The 16,435-nt window shown below is 45.3% G+C and overlaps 1 protein-coding gene across 4 annotated transcripts in view; it reads right to left on the bottom strand.

Moving 5' to 3' along the window:
* CHD6 (chromodomain helicase DNA binding protein 6) overlaps positions 1–16,435 on the bottom strand; it is a 196,248-nt gene that overhangs the window by 96,877 nt on the left and 82,936 nt on the right. For all 4 annotated transcript variants that reach the window (XM_056122088.1, XM_056122086.1, XM_056122089.1 and 1 more), the window contains 3 exons: positions 3,061–3,123; positions 1,693–1,751; positions 668–785 (listed from right to left, as the gene is read on the bottom strand). In XM_056122088.1, coding sequence (XP_055978063.1) covers positions 668–785; positions 1,693–1,751; positions 3,061–3,123 — 240 coding nt within the window. The remainder of the gene's footprint in view (positions 1–667; positions 786–1,692; positions 1,752–3,060; positions 3,124–16,435) is intronic.

Here is a 16,435-nt window from a genome sequence, read left to right as displayed (position 1 = left end):
CGGCGATGCACAGGGGTTACTCCTGGCTCTGCACTCAGGAATCACCCCTGGCGGTGCTCAGGGAACCAGATGGGATGCTGGGAATCGAACCTGGGTTGGCCGCGTGCAAGGCAAATGCCCTACCCGCTGTGCTATTGCTCCAGCCACAGAAATTTGTATTTCTTATTAGTCCTAAGAGCATTTATATATTGGACAATAATGCGTGCCATATATATGTTCATTTATGTATGTATATGTAGACATACATAATCAAAATGCTATGTACACAATGTACATATATTTTCTAATTATTGACTTTCAGATCCACTTGTGGTATTAAGGTACAGACACTGCATATTTAATATTCAAACCCACCAATTTGATGCTCCTTTGGGGGTGGGAGAAGGAAAGAAGACATCAAGTGCACATTCCTCTCACCTTGACTATTTTACTGGAGTTCTATCCAAGTGGCACACCCTTACAGGCTTATCTTAGGGCTCGATCCTCACAACTTGAGGATAATCTGCTTCCTCTGGCTAAAAGGTGGACTGATTTTGCAGCACATTAGTGCACACTTATCAACTTGACTTGAGAAACAGATCTGAATGGACTTTCTCTGCATGAAATGAAAACCCCATCTGAATACTGCAAGAGCAGTGGTCAAAGGAGTCAGTAAACGTTGCTTCACCTCAGTAAAAATGTGCTTCATCTGGGCTTGTTTATTCCTAAACCGCTTGATCTTCTGTGCGATGCGAGGATCCTTTTCGAGCTCTTCCATTGTAGCCCATTTACAATGTAAGTAGGAACTATCCAAAGACATATAAATTGTCAGACAAGCGTAGAACTAGCAAATGAATGAACTTTAAAGGTGTTTCAAAAACAGGGTGACCCCCTAACGCAGACAGCAGTGTGGTGGTCTGTTGTGAAACGGCTGGAGACTGGAATTAAAGGCCTTGCCCTCCAGGTGAAAACCAGAAAACAAAACTGTGGAATTCGAAGCAACTGATCATTAAGCAGCTTCTAGAGAAACTCCTGGAAGCAGAGGGAGGGAGGGCAAAATCTCATCAATAGACATTAGTGAAAATGGGCAGTAGCAGAGAAGGAAAGAGATCGCACGAAAGACTCCATATATACTAGAGGAGTAGACATATATGCTATGTATGAATACATGCTAGAGTGGGTCTGTACCCTGCGTGCAAATGAGGAATGCACAGAAAATTTTCTTAAAATACCAATCCTTGGGTAGGAGCAGGGGTGGGGTGCTTGAGGGCGGGGGATAGAAAAAGCACTTGTTTTGCATGCAACAACCTCAGTTAGATCCTTGGCACCACATATGGTCCCCTGAGTACCATCAGGAGTGACTGCTGAGCACAGAGCCAGGAGCAGCCCCTGAGCACTGCTGGGTGTGGGCCCAATGTCAATTCTCTTCCCAACCTCCCCCGCCCCCCAAATAACAATCTTTGGGACTGACAGCTCTAATCACAGAATCTGAGTCAAACGGTTTGGAGTGGAGGAGGGGCTTCAGTACTTTTAAAAGGCACTCCAGGTGATTCTCTATGAAGCCAAAGTTGAGTACTATGGCCTAAGATGAACTAAAATCAATCAACATCACCTTAAGGGCCATTACTGGAAAACACAGACGATAATGGGATGAGGGAAAGGCAGTTGAGTAATCTAAAAGCCCAGCACAAAGAAGACATTAAATACACGTACAAATTTCTGTACTTAACGTAGAAGAGTTCCAGGTCGAATGGTGGCTCTCCTGGGTGAACCTGTAATCAACAACAAGCAGTTACCAGCCCAGCCCCCTTCAGCTTCCTCTCATACGAAAGCTAAGAGGATTTTCTAGGGAAGAAGAAAATCAACACCTCTATCCGGAGTAGATGTTTCCGGAGACCTTTTCACGTTCCCAGGTCTTTCTGATAATTACTGGCCCGGCTCTCCACAGGCAAGTACAGAGCTAGGAGGTTTCTTCGCTTTATCCAATATTCATCCAGTGCCCTTCCAAAGTACAGCTAGGTCAACATTCAGCTGGTAAACCCACACCTCTCCAAGGCCTCTGAGAAGCTGAGTGGACAAAGGGATGTGGACCCCTGAGTCCTCCCCAACCCTCGGGCTGGTGCAGTGGGGGAAGCACTTGCCTTGCATGCAGCAGACCCCAGTTTGATCCCTGGCACAACATATGGTCCTCCAAGCACCACTAGGGGTGACTGCAGAGCACAGAAGGGCTAGCCCTGACCACTGCACCATTCTCAGGGGGAGACTGGGCCACAGCGTCAGCCTGAGACACAACAGCTGTTCCTTTACAGGGGAAGGAAGTTTCCTTTTACTAACACCAGAAGTGAAGAAGTACACTATGCTCTCAATGGCACTGTCTCTTTAACCCAGGGATTTCCTCTAGGTGGCCCTGAGGTTGTCTAAGGGAAAAAAAATCTAATGTTGAGGAAATCCACAATATTTTCACTAAAATTCTCCGCCCCCCCCCCCCCACCCCCTTTGCTATCTAATGAGTTCCAGCAGGCTACAGTAACTAAGGGATAAATATCTCTTGCAAAGATTACAAAGGGAAAAAAATCTGTTTGGCCATGCTCAAATTATTTCAGTGTCTTTCTCTTTCTCTTGGGGTGAGGGATGTAAGTGATAGAGCAGGTGCCTGACCGGTGTGAGGTGCTGGGTTCAATCCCCATCACTGACCATGGCCCCAGTTGCTTCCACCACTGGACATGGCCCCACAACTTAAAAGCAAACAAAAATCTTATGTTGGGTTGGAGTGATAGTACAGCGGGTAGGGCATTTGCCTTGCATACGACCGACCCAGATTTCGATCCCCAGCATCTCATACGGTCCCACGAGCACCGCCAGAAGTGATTCCTGAGTGCGGAGTCAGGAGTACCCTTGAGCATCGCCAGGTATGACCCAAAAGGAAAAAAAAAAAAAATCTTATGCCCCACCATCTTCCTTGTGCTAAAAATAAAAGCTGACTAACCAGACAAGAACAAATATTTCAATTCCCCAATCAAGTAGCTGTTCAAAGAGGGCATAATCTTAGCATTATGAAAACTGTAAACATAAGCCACCAACCTCCTGGACGGTCTTAGATGCCAGGATCTTCTCAATGATGTTTGCGTCATCTTCTGGAGGTTCCTAGGGATGGACAATAAGAAAAGAAAGCTACTGGTACCAAACTCTAAGGAAGAATTCTGTAGGAAATGCCACACTAGCTACTCTTCCACCCTAAGATCAGCGTGGCGTATTGAGTCTCCCCTTCTCGTGCCAGCCACAAACTGGTTGGGAGAGTAGAAAGTCAGATCCACTGGGCACAATCCCTGTGCCCATGAACAGCAGTTTCTCTGCCTTTCAGCCTCTGGAACTGCCTGCAGGCACTGCACTCAATCCTCAAGACGGCGGAACATCAATCTGCTTTAGAATCGAGCTTGCCAAAGCGGGTGATACCAACCCTCTCCCTCAGAGGATTAAGCATTCACTTAATCTGCCTTTAAATGAATGCTTTTGTTCATTTAAAGGCAGACTTCAAGGGGGCCAGAGTGATTTTCACCCCCCATGAAGATGGGGTGGTAGAGCAAGTAAGTCTGTGAACCGCTGCCTTAAACTGATGAGATCCCAACTCCAGTACCTACCAGATATTGACTTGAGGCAGGTGAATCAAAGCCTCGGAGTTTCTACATATTTCACTGGGTTACTAGGAGGATGAAATGTACATGAAAATAATTTTGAAGAGCAAGCACTACATGGTTAACATTCTTTACAGAACTTTATTTGAGCAGTTTTATTTCAGTGGTTTCTTGGGTATCCAAACACCCTTCTAGTTACAGTCTGAGACCTAAAACAGTGTATGAAAGGAATACAATGCTAACTCCCAAATGCACTACTACGGGTTCTTTTCTTTCCTGAAAGAGATGGATTTCGGTTGCATCTGTCTTTCAGTCCACCCAGGAAACTCAACTGTTCAAAGTCATGCCCAAACAAGAAGCTCCCATTTTCTAAACATCTTTTATCAAGTTTTTCCCAGAAAAGTGAGAGTTTCAAAAACAAACAAACAAACAAAAACTCCAAACCAACTGAGGACAAAGGGTAGAAAAGTGTGGAAATCAGCAGGCACTGACAGATGCTCCTGGAGGTTACCAATCTGACTTTTCCTTAGACACATGGCGCTGTGCTGGGCGCCATACTGAGGATAATCCGAAATGGCGAGGATTTTCCTCAGTGCTCAACACAAAGACCAGTGAACTGTGCCTACCAGACAATAAAGAAAGGGATGGGAGTACAAGACCGGGCTTTTGTTTTTCTGCTTGTTTTCTGGTTTTTTTTGCGTTTTTCTGCTTGACACTTAAGCACAAGGAGGAGAAGGAGTCTGCGGTAACTGCTGTCATCTCTCACTACGACGGAAACCTGAGGGAAGGGCTCTTGTTTCATGCACTAATGCTACAGGTCTAGGAAAGGCGCCCGGGGAGCCTAGGTGGCTCACAGGGAGGCCCTGTATCCGACATCTGGTGCTGCCCATGAGCACCAAGCGTGATCCCTGTGTGGGGGAAATCCTAGCTCCACCGCAGTTTAGCGGGGAACCTGACAGAGGGAGGTGGAAGCAAGCACCCCAACCGGAGGTTAAGATCCCCAGAGGGTACCACACCCAGCCACCATCTGTGAACCTGTGACTCCCAGTCACTGCAGCAACAGCGACAGCAAAAGAACAGAGAGTATGATGTGGGACTCTGAAAGCCTCTTCCTTTAACAACAGCTTTGTGTTAACAAAACAGGAAAAACAAAGCTTTCAATCCCTATTTGACACCATGCACAAAAATTACTTCAAAGTGAATCAAAGAGGAGGTAGAGAGATAACACAGCCGGTAGGGCACTTGCCTTGCACACAACTGACCCAGGATCAATCCCCGGCATCCCATATAGTCCCCACAAGCACCACCAGGAGGAATTCCCGAGCGCAGAGCCAGGAGTAATCCCTGAGCACCGCTGGGTGTGGACCCTCCCCACCAATATTTTTTTTTAATTGCACTACAAGGTCCGTGGTGGTGCTACTTGCTATAATCAAAATACTGAAAACAACCCAAGTGCCCAAGAACAGATGAGCAGGTGACCAAACTGTGGTGTATGGAATAATCCTCAACTAGAGGGTTCTGCCACATAGAATCTGTCACAACAAATTTTGCATGATACCTTATAGCTGGAAGTTCAGAGTACCAGGCAGAGTGAAGTCAGACAGAGAAGGACAAACAGAAAGGATCTCTCGTATGTGGAATTAGAGAAACATAGTAAGGGAATAACATTTGGCCAATGGTAATATACCCTATGAGTCTGCCTGTGGAATGGAACCTGGACTGGGATGGGGACCTTGAGACGCTGATACTCTAGTGGTAGATGCAGTTGGAACCCTGCACAGCTCAGATCCTAAAATTAACAGCACTGCAAATCAGTGTCTCAACAGAGACGGGAGGAAATAAATTTGAGTCATTATAGAGAATGTCACTGTCATTGTCCTCCCGTTGTTCATCAATTTGCTCGAGCGGGCCCAGTAACGTCTCCATTGGAAACTTTGTTGTTACTGTGTTTGGCATATCAAATACCTTCCAGGGAGCTTGCCAGGCTCTGCCGTGCGGGCGAGATACTCTCGGTAGCTTGCCGGGCTCTCCAAGAGGGGTGGAGGATAGAGAACGTGTGTAGTATAATTACTTAAATAGTAACAATTGAGCCCGCTTCTGACGTGTGATTATCCTCTTCGCAAAGTTCCTCCTCAACTCACTTGCCCACTCTCTAAAAACCGGAATTTTTTTTTATTAGCAAGCGTTCTTCACATATTTCTGTGTAAGAATCCTTTGTTACATACATAAATTACAAACATTTCTACCAATGTATGTTTGACTTGGCTTTCAATCTGTAAATGTGCCTTTTGATGAACAGAACTGCTATGTAACAATCAATCTATTATGTATTTGTAACCTACTAAAGGAAGCTTGGTTGTCACCAAGGTTATTCAGCATGCCTCATATGTAATTTTAAATAATACCATCTTTGTAAGTTTTTTCAGTCTTTAAAATCCACTGTATGTATACTCTATGTTTACAGTGCATCTCAATTCAAACTAGCACCATATCACATGCTAATAGCTACACCAAGCTAGTAGAAGTCATACTTCTACTATGAGTGAGTAATGAAGTTTTCTTCTGCCCCAGTGTTATATTTGTTCATATGGCCACATTACTTGTCTTCCATCTATATTTTTAAAAAGATATTCTGCTTTAGAGACTAGAGATTAGCACAGTGGGTAAGGCACTTGCCCTGCATACAGCTGACCCAGGTTCGATCACCAACACCAAATTTGGTCCCATGAGTATCACCAGAAATAATCCCTGAGCACAGCAAGGCACAGCCCCCAAACTCCCCACAAACAGATAAATACCGTGCTGAGATTTTTGTTAAAGTGGATTATGGATATGTCAACAATACTGAACACATGTGTAATATATGCTTAATTTGTTTTATCAATTTCCTTAAGCAATGTTTTTCATATTGAGGACTTATCTTTTGAGAGTCTTATCAGGGTCTCTAATACTTTTCTGTTATTATAAATGGCATTTACAAGTTTCCTCTCTTGATTTCATGTTTCCAGTTTATAGAAATAAAATTAATTTCTTGGGTAGACTGTCTTGTATCCAATAACTTAGTGAAATTTACTTTATTAATTCCAATGGTTTACAGAATCTATTGAATTTTCTCTATCCATTGTGCTTTCACTGCAAATAATGAATCCTCTCTCTTCCCTCTCAATTTTAAAAAATGTTCCCCCTTATTGTAGTAGTCAGTGTAATTTTGAATATAAATAGTGGAATCGTTTTCTTTCTCACAAATGGAAGAGAAAAGCATTCAATATTATATCACTTAATATATTAGCTATCAGTTTTTATCTAGTAACTTTTAAGATGTTCTTTCAGCCTCTGATTTTCTGTAACTTATGATAAGCCTCAGTGTGGTTTCCTTTTTCACGTTTTACAGGTTGTGAGTTAACTGACTTTGAATCTATTGTTTGAATCTACCAGTCTGTGGGAATTCATAGCCATTAAATGTATATCTAAACATTTCCCTATTCAATTTCTCCTCGTGGCTAAGCAGACACATATTAGTGCTTCTAATTATATCTCAATTATCTCTCATGCTTTTATGCTTTGATCTATTGTAGCCCATTCTTTTTCCTCTGTGCTTAATTTGTAAATTTACTATTGCTCTGTTGTCAAGTTATCTTATCTGCTATATCAATCTATTAAACTCGGCCAAAATGTTCTAAATTGTAAAAATTTAAAAAAAATTAAAACCTGTACAACTGAGATGTAGGGGCCGGGTAGAAAAGCAAGTAGGATGTTTGCCTTGCACACAGTCCACCAGGGTTCAATCCCTGACATCCCACTGGTCCTCCAAGCACTGCCAGTAGTGATCCCTGAGTGCACAGTCAGGAGTAACACTTGAGCATCACTGGGTGTAACCCCCAAACAAAAACAAAACAAAGAAAATTCTCAGTTCAAGACATATTTTGATTTTGATTACTTTTATATTAAACTGTTAGAATTCTTACTTTAAAGCTCATTTGGTCCATCTTTTCCTCTATTTTTTAAATCAGATTTATCAGTTCTCTTGGGATGGGGGAAAGCATCCAAGTGATACTCAGGGAGCTCCCAGCAATTAGCAGCAGATCAGGATGGTGCTGATGAAAGGGAACCAAGGATGTAGTGCTGCTCATGATCTGTGATGCTGAGGGATGGAGAAGGTTCAGGGCCACATGCAGTTATGCTGGAGGGATCACATGAGGCCAGGCACATGCCTTAACCTCCGCACTCCCTCCTTGGCCCCTAACACAAATTACTTTATTATTTTATTAATTTTGTTCGTTAGCTCCAGGTGGTGCGCCTGATGGGCTACTCCCGGCTTGGTGCTCGAGGAACCATGCAGTACTGGGGATCCAACCCTGGCCTCCATCGTGCCTGCATATGCTCCTCAGAGTGAGAGCTCTCCGAGCCTATCACGGTGAAAGTCCATTCCTAACTGCCACTGTTCGGATCTTCTGGAGACTGTTTCTACTATTTGTCTATTCTCTTGGCTTGTCGTCATTTTCTTTAGCTTCCTTAAAGGTCTAAATCTTTTTATTCTGTGTTGGCTACTATGGTTAGAAGAATCCTAATAGTTCTAAATAATATCATCACAGGCGCTTCCTATTTCCTCTGAAGAAATGAGAAGAGGGGGTGGTCCTCTGGGCCAAGCAGAATCAGAACGGGACGTTCTAGTAAGCCTTGATCCATCTCCTACTCTACGTTCCCTAGAGAGGAATATTCAAGTCAGGAAGCCAAATTCACTCTCATTCGGAGCAAATTAGAACCCTCTCTTAGGAAGAGTTGGGGGCGGGGTGGGGTGGGGAGGTCACAGGTCCCATTCCCAGGTGGGATTTTGGTCTCCTGTATCATATCACTGTGCGAGTTCCATCAATCTTTTGGCTAAGAAACTGGCTTCTTACCTCCTGAAATCTACATATGCAGCTCAGAAAAACTCTGGCTGTGTTATAGATTCACGTATCTAATTCTCGACACTTTTACTGGCATTTCTCTTTCTCCAAGATACTCAATACATGCTCCATGGCGATGCTCTAAACTGACCTCCCAATCAGCCTACCATCCCTCTCCTGACTGCCTACTGACTCCCCTCCTCAAGCACTGTGCTAAAGGGTTACTAAGGCCTTCTGAGTCGGCTCTTCCCAATGGGGGCATTACCATATGCACCCCTGGCACTGGGTACAACTGGGGTGGAAGATGCTGTATGTTTACTAAAGAGGGTAGATTTGCAGCGGAGGACTGAGTAATCTTTTTTTTTTCTGAAAAGGGAGTAATAGGCCAAAACAAGTTTGGGGACCTCTGTTCCAAGAACTCAAATTACTCTTGGCAGAACCCTGGGCTCCTCTCTTCTCTCTCCAACGTGCAGTTCCAATTAGCCAGGAAGTCTTGTTGGCTCCACCTTCAATATGTGCCTAGAATCCCAGCCCCTTCTCATTCATTCCCTGCCTCTGCCACCATGGCCCAACTTCCTTTCTTTTTCTTTTCACCCCCTCAGCTTTTTGGGCAGCACCCGGCGATGCTCAGGGCTTACTCCTGGCTCTGCACTCAGGAATTAATCCTGGCCGTGCTCAGAGGGACCATGTGAGATGCTGGGGATCATATCCGGGCTGGCCACATGCAGGGCAAACGCCCTACCTGCTGTATTATCGCTCCGGCCCCAGCCCACCTTCCTTTCTCACCCAGACTATAACCAGTTACCTCTTCACTTGTCTCCTGGCTCTCACTGTTGCCCCACTATGCAGAACACTGAAAACAGCCCCTTTTAAGATAGTATTCAGTGCTTACAATGCGTACAGCCTCCTCTTTCCATTCAGAAACAAAGAAGGTTCAAGAAGGTGCAACAATTACCTGGGGACATGCAGCAGCCTCCTCTCCCACAGCACTTTTGGATCTCCAGTCTCTTCCTCACATGTAGTGAGCATGCTCCTACCTCAGGGACCTTAAGCAGCACAGCCCACTGCTCCCTTGGTCTAGACGGCTCTTCCTCCTTCCATCTCTACCTCTAATGATTTGCTTCAATGTGATCTTTATATTGAGGCCGACTGACTGTCCCAAATAAAATTACAACCCTCATTCCTTAAATCCACACCACTCTTATGCTGATGTTTTTTTCCATAGCACTTGAGCGGGGCCTTGAGCGGGCCCTTGAGCGGGCCCAGTAACGTCTCCATCATGAGACTTGTTGTTACTGTGTTTGGCATATCGAATACGTCATGGGTAGCTTGCCAGGCTCTGCCATGTGGGCGAGATACTCTCAGTAGCTCGCTGGGCTCTCCGAGAGGGGCGGAGGAATCGAACTCGGGTCGGCCACGCTGGCCTCTTGTAAGGCAAATGCCCTACCGCTGTGCTATCGCTCCAGCCCTCCATAGCACTTACAACTATTAAATATCACATCGTTTTCTTGTATTGATTTATCGCTAGTTTCCTCCAAATTTTTCTCTGTCCTTTGACAGTTTCTGTGGTGGTTTTTTGTTTATTTTGTTTTTGTTTGGGGGGGGGGCAGTTGATGGGCAAGGGCCACTCCTGGAGGTGTTCAGGACTTACTCCTGGCTCTGTGCACAGGCAGCAGTCCTGGAGGCCCTCAGAGTACCATATGCAGGGATGGGACCAAATCAAGTCAGCTGATACAGGCAAAGCTTTAAGGTCCAATCTCTCCTTCAGCTTGGCTTCCTGGCCACCCACCGGGAGACCAGATGGGTAAGTGCTCGTATCTCCACCACTGGCTGTCCCAATCAGGGCAGAATTTTGTCTCTGCTTTCTGTTCAGCTTTCCAGCATCCAGAACAGCCGTTGGAATATCAGGTGCTTAATAAATCTTCCTGAATAAATAATATTAAGAGGTTTTTGCAATACAACATGCATGTTTTGGTACAAAATAAGCCCCATGGGTAGATAAAGTAAGTGCACTTGGGAAAATGAGGGGAGGCTTTGGAAATGAAGTCACGTCTGAATTAGATGTTTGTTCATCCATATTAGACTTCTTTATTGCTGACTACTATTTCTAACTACTCCCAAGTCTCTATAAAGGAGATCAGCAAGCATTCATATGTACATACATGCTGAAAAGGTTCTCTTCCTCATGACCAGACTGCCTCAAACAGTCTCTTACTTTCACCAACCACAAGGGATTGAAAAAGCTTCCCTTAAGGGGATGTTGATCATTTTTCAGGGAATTTAACTGAATCAAATCCAAGGCAATGCTAATACATGGATGAAAAAGAATATAGTTAAGGATGGAAGATTGAAAATAGGCTTCGCGGGCTGGAGCGATAGCAGAGGGTAGGGTGTTTGCCTTGTACGCTGCAGGTTCGATTCCCAACATCCCATATGATCTTCCGAGCACTGCCAGGAGTAATTCCTGAGTGCAAAAGTCAGGAGTAACCCCTGAGCATCGCCGGGTGTGACCCAAAAAGCAAAAAAAAAAAACAAAAAACAAAAAGTTTCACTGTGAAACAGTCTCAAATAAAAATTAAGGAATTTGGGGCCACAGCAATGGTACGGTGGATAGGTCATGAGTCTTGCATGCGGCTGACCCAGGTTCAATCTCTGACATCCCATGCAGTGCCAGAATTAATTCCTGAGTTTAGAGTCAGAGCCTGAGTGTAACCCATCGGTGGTTGTGGCCCCCAAACAAAACAAAACAAAACAAAAAAATAAGGAATGTGAAATAAAATTTGATTTTGAGAAGTGAACAATAATGTAACCAAACAAAAAAAATCAGTGCCAGAGAGATAGTACAGTGGGCAGGGTACTTGCGTTGGCATTTGGCTGACCTGTTTTCAATCCCAATACCACATATGGTTTTCCAAGCATTGCCAGGAGTAATCTCTGAGCACAGAGTCAGGAGTAAGCCCTAAGTACTGCCAAGTATCACCCAAAAACAAAACAAACAAAAATCTACATCGGTGGCTATCATCAAAATAATAAGAACAGGTTTAGTCCACCCTAATAAAAAGATAGGGTAGGAGTAGCATTTTCCTAAACAAAAAAACTGTGCCTAAGTATGATCGTGTGTGTATAAACACTCACTGTATACAGATACAGACAGACATAAACGAAACTGCCTGCCAAACACACTTCCATAACAACCATCTGTTCTCAACTACTCGTATTTTCTCATATTATCCTACAAAGTAGACCATTTTCATTCATTCACTTTCATGTCAAAGACATGAAATTTTCTCAGAAAAATTTTCAGGTTGATCCATCCCAACCTCAAGTAATCATTCTGTTCTGTTTTGAAGCTAACTATGAGAGAGGTCCTAGCCACAAACAAATCACTTTAACAATTATTTTAAACATTATTATTATACCTGTTTTGGTGATCTATAATCAGTGGTACACTGATTACCACTGCAGCTGTTGTAGGGGACTATGACTTGTGCCCCATATAGTACATCTAACCATGAATGTGTGCTGTGACCCAAGCCTGTCTGTTCTAAATAAACCCGTCTGAAGCCAGACTGCAATCTAGGCTGGGACAGGCGTCAGCAAGCACACAACGGGGATGGATGTGATGGTTAAGACATGGCACAGAGGGGCCAGAGAGATTGCACAATGGGTACAGCACTTGCCTTGCACACAGCTCACGTCAGTTCAATTCTCCACACCCCACATGGTGCCCCAAGTCTTGCCAGAGGTGATCGCTGAGCACTGGCAGGGCAGGTGCAGCCAAAGAGGGGTGAGGGTTGATGACACAGAAAAGGAGAGAGGACAGAGGTGGTACCTGGGCCTTCGTGGGACCAGCCATGCGCCCTTCTGGGCCCAAGCGGCACCATTAGAAAAACCTGGGGCCAAGGACAGAACGAAAAACCTCCTTTTCCTTGGGGGCTGGAGCGATAGCACAGTATAGGGCGTTTGCCTTGCATGCAGCCAACATGGCCGACCCGGGTTCGATTCCTAGCATCCCATATGGACCCTCGAGCATCGCCAGGAGTAATTCCTGAGTGCATGAGCCAGGAGTAACCCCTGAGCATCGCCAGGTGTGACCCAAAAAGCAAAAAAAAAAAAAAAAAAAAAAAAAAAAAATCAACCTCCTCTTCCAGAAGTTTTCTGTGCCAAAAGATGCCTTGAGGATTAAAATCCCCAGATGAAATGCGCAGTTCTCAAGCTCTGCCTTAGCTTCGGAAGTTTCTGTTCACACCTCCCCAGGATGCTCAGCATATGACACAGGCTTGTGTGCAGCGACGAGGGCTCTCTGGAGTACTGCACCCTCACAGTCCGCCTGGCCAGTTTTGCAACCAGGCCCCGCCCAGCTCTGCAGCCACAGCTATAACCACAAAGCCACAGCTGCTTTTCCAAATCCTCATCACCAAAACCACATGAACAATCTTCTTCTTTATTTTTTTTTGCTTTGATTTAGTAGCAATTTTTGTGGTAAAATAAATGCAGATTCAGATTCTCTCTTATGTTTCACAATAGATAAACCCGCTCTATTGTACACTTATGATGACAAAAAGAGCTTTGCTAAAATAATATATAAAATGTTCTAAGTTATTTGTGCCAGATCAACTAAAATTGCCATGCAGGTGTGAGGGGAGAAGTCATAACAACAGATGAAATACGGTTAATAACTGGGGTTATGTATCTGGCTACTACGAAAAGATAAAATTCCTCAGCACCTTTTAACTATCAAACCCACCATCACATCTCTCAAGAAGGAAAACCAATTCCAAAGCAATAGAATCCAATCACCTCACGGCATCATCTCAAGGGCTGTTCTTCACTGTTGGCGTGAGAAGAACTATGATGTCAGTACAGCAAATCAATTTCCCTATTAGTACTCACTGGTTAGATAACCTTCTGCAAATGACATGAAATCAACTTTTATGTGTAAGCCAGTCCCTGCTCTACTGCTGCGCTGTAATTCTATGAGCTGGGAACCTCCCAAGTCTGTTTCTCAGGGAAACGCAGCGCGAAAGATACTGTAAATCACGTGAGGATGCTGTAAGCTGGAGGTCAGGTGGTCTACAGAGATGAAGCCTTCCTGGCTTCCACGAGTCACACAGGTGTCCGGCAGAAACAAGAAGCACCAGTGAGTGCCACTGCGACACGGGCAGAGCTCGAGTCCTGCCAGGTCAGCGCTGACCGAGACAACAAACAGCCTGTGTCCCGGAGGTGCTGCTGGCGAAGACGCTCTTCTGCACGCGCAGCCTGCTCTTCCTCGGCTTCTGATTTTCCTGCATGAGCTCCCTGGAAGAAACTTCCTCCTTCACACATGGCAGCCCGTGGCCTTTCAAGCTGGGCATCAGGGTCTTTTGCCATGACACAGCTGCCAAATGGAAGGAACCGCCCCCTGCTTCTCTGCTTGAACCCAGCAACGCCTGCTACTGCTCACTCCTCTGCAGTCAAAACACGTGAACACCTGAGCCAGGACTGCAGGTCCTGCATCACGTCCTACAGCTCTAGACGCAACTCCCCTTCTCACAACTATTTGTGCAGCTGAGCAGGTCTAACTAGAGTTCCCTGGACAAAGGGGCCATGGTGACACTCAGATGAGTATATCCCAGCACCTGGCCTTCCAAGCAGTAGGCTCTCAACACACATTTGCGAATGCAAGTTCCAACTATAAATTCTAGTTCTCATGATTTCATGATTTCATTCACTGAGCAATCATTTACTATGTACTATGTACAGACTTTTATATTCTAATCAGAGAGACAAAGAAAAAAATGAAATCTGAACACAATTACTAGTTGTAGTTGTTCTCTGTTCCCAAACAGAGAACCATTAGAATGAGGTGAGGTGCAAGGGTCTACTTTAAATAAGAATCAGGGGAGGGAGATGGGGGGGAGGGGGCGAGAGAGGGGGAGAGACAGAGTGGGGTGTGTGTGTGTGTGTGTGTGTGTGTGAGAGAGAGAGAGAGAGAGAATATGCAAAGCACTGATTATACAAAGTGGCCAACTATTATATCCCGGTATTGCATTATGGTCCAGGAGTTACTCCTGAGCACAGAGCCAGGAGTAAGCCATGAGCATTGCCAGGGGTGCCTCACCTCTCCACCCAACTTCCACCAAAAAAATAAAAAATTCGGACTTAGATGGTGGTGAAGGTGCAATGATTGAGCAAAACCATAAGCTTTCACACTCCTGTAACCGCATTACCTATCAATCACTTAACTTCCCGTTAGTCATCGATTTGCTCGAGCGGGCGCCAGTAACGTCTCCATTTGTCCCTGTCGCGTGCTAGTGTAGCCCAATGGCATCTGTTCACTCCGGGAACATGAAGGGCCTCAAACCGATCGTTCATGATCTTCAGGAAGAAGTCTGACCATCTGGTAGGTGGGCGGCCACGCGGTCTCTTGACATCCCGTGGAATCCAATCAGTAACAGCTCTAGTCCAACGGTCGTCTTTAAATCTCATTACGTGACCAGCCCATCTGATTTTCGACACCTTGGCAAATGAGACAGCGTCCCTGATCCTTGATCGTCGACGGATGTCAGAACTCCGGATTCTTTCTCTCATTTGAGTGAAACGTGATATTCCAAGCATAGCTCTTTCTATTCTTCTTTGGGAGACCTGAATGGCGTTCTCATCTTGTTTGCGTAGGGCCCAGGTCTCTGAGGCATATGTTAATGCAGGAAGAACAGTGGAATCAAAGAGATGTGCCCGGAGCCGGAGGTTCTTTGTCCTCTTAGCTATTTCTTCGACGTTCTTGAAGGCGTTCCAAGCCGCTCTCTTCCTCCTGCGCAGCTCGGGTGCCAGGTCATTTGTCATGTTGACCTCTCGACCTAGGTACACATAGCTGTTGCATTCGGAGATGGTCGTTCCATTGAGAGCGAATGGGGCGTCAGGAACAAGGCTGTTTCTCATAAACATTGTCTTTGTAAGATTCAGCTGTAGTCCTACCTTTCCACACTCACGGTCAAAGTCGGCCAGCATTTGTGCCGCTTGGCTGATGTTTGGTGTTATTAAAACAATGTCATCAGCAAAGCGGAGGTGGTGTAATTGCCGACCATCTATCTTCACTCCCATTCCTTCCCATTCCAGTCGTCGCATGATGTTCTCGAGGGTGGCACTGAAGAGTTTCGGTGAAATGGTATCACCCTGCCGCACCCCTCTCTTGACATCAACGATCACTTCTTTGTAGAATGGTGAGATCCTGGTAGTGAAACCGCAATACAGCTCACGGAGGATCCTGATGTATTGGGCTTGAATGCCCTGATTGGCTAGGGCTTCAATGACCGCTTCCGTCTCAACAGAATCAAAGGCCTTCTTTAAATCAATGAACGTTAAGCAGAGTGGCATCTTGAACTCCCGAGAAACCTCAATGAGCTTGGTTATTGTGTGGATATGGTCGATGGTGCTGAATCCTTTGCGGAACCCTGCTTGCTCGCATGGTTGTCCTTCATCTAGTGTTCTGCCAATCCTATTCAGGATGACTCGAGTGAACAACTTGTAGATGACAGACAATAGGCAGATCGGGCAATAGTTGCCAATGTCATGGATGTCTCCCTTCTTGAACAGTAGTACGGTCCTGCTGGTTTTCCATTGGGACGGAACCTTGCATTCAGACAGGTAGCGAGTGAAGAGCCGAGCCAGTGTATTGATGAGTACTGACGGCAGGTTCTTCAGGTGTTCAGGTCTGACCTTGTCTGGGCCGGGTGCTGTTTGTTTCTTTACTGACGAAATGGCGTGTCGGATTTCGGAGGGGAGAACATTGGGAACAACATACCCATCCTGTGGAATTTGGTATGTTGGCAAGTGGACATGGCTATCGAAGAGATTTGAGTAGAAGTCATGGATAATCCTCTCCATTGCCGTTCTGGAGGATGTGATGGATCCATCAGGACGTCGGAGGGCAGTCATCTTGGTCTTATAGTTGGCGAAGGA

The sequence above is a fragment of the Sorex fumeus genome, unplaced genomic scaffold (assembly GCF_029834395.1).
Source record: "Sorex fumeus unplaced genomic scaffold, SorFum_2.1 ptg000044l, whole genome shotgun sequence".
Classification (NCBI taxonomy): domain Eukaryota; kingdom Metazoa; phylum Chordata; class Mammalia; order Eulipotyphla; family Soricidae; genus Sorex; species Sorex fumeus.
Note: the sequence above shows the minus strand (reverse complement) of the source record. Positions and strands in the feature narration are given on the sequence as shown.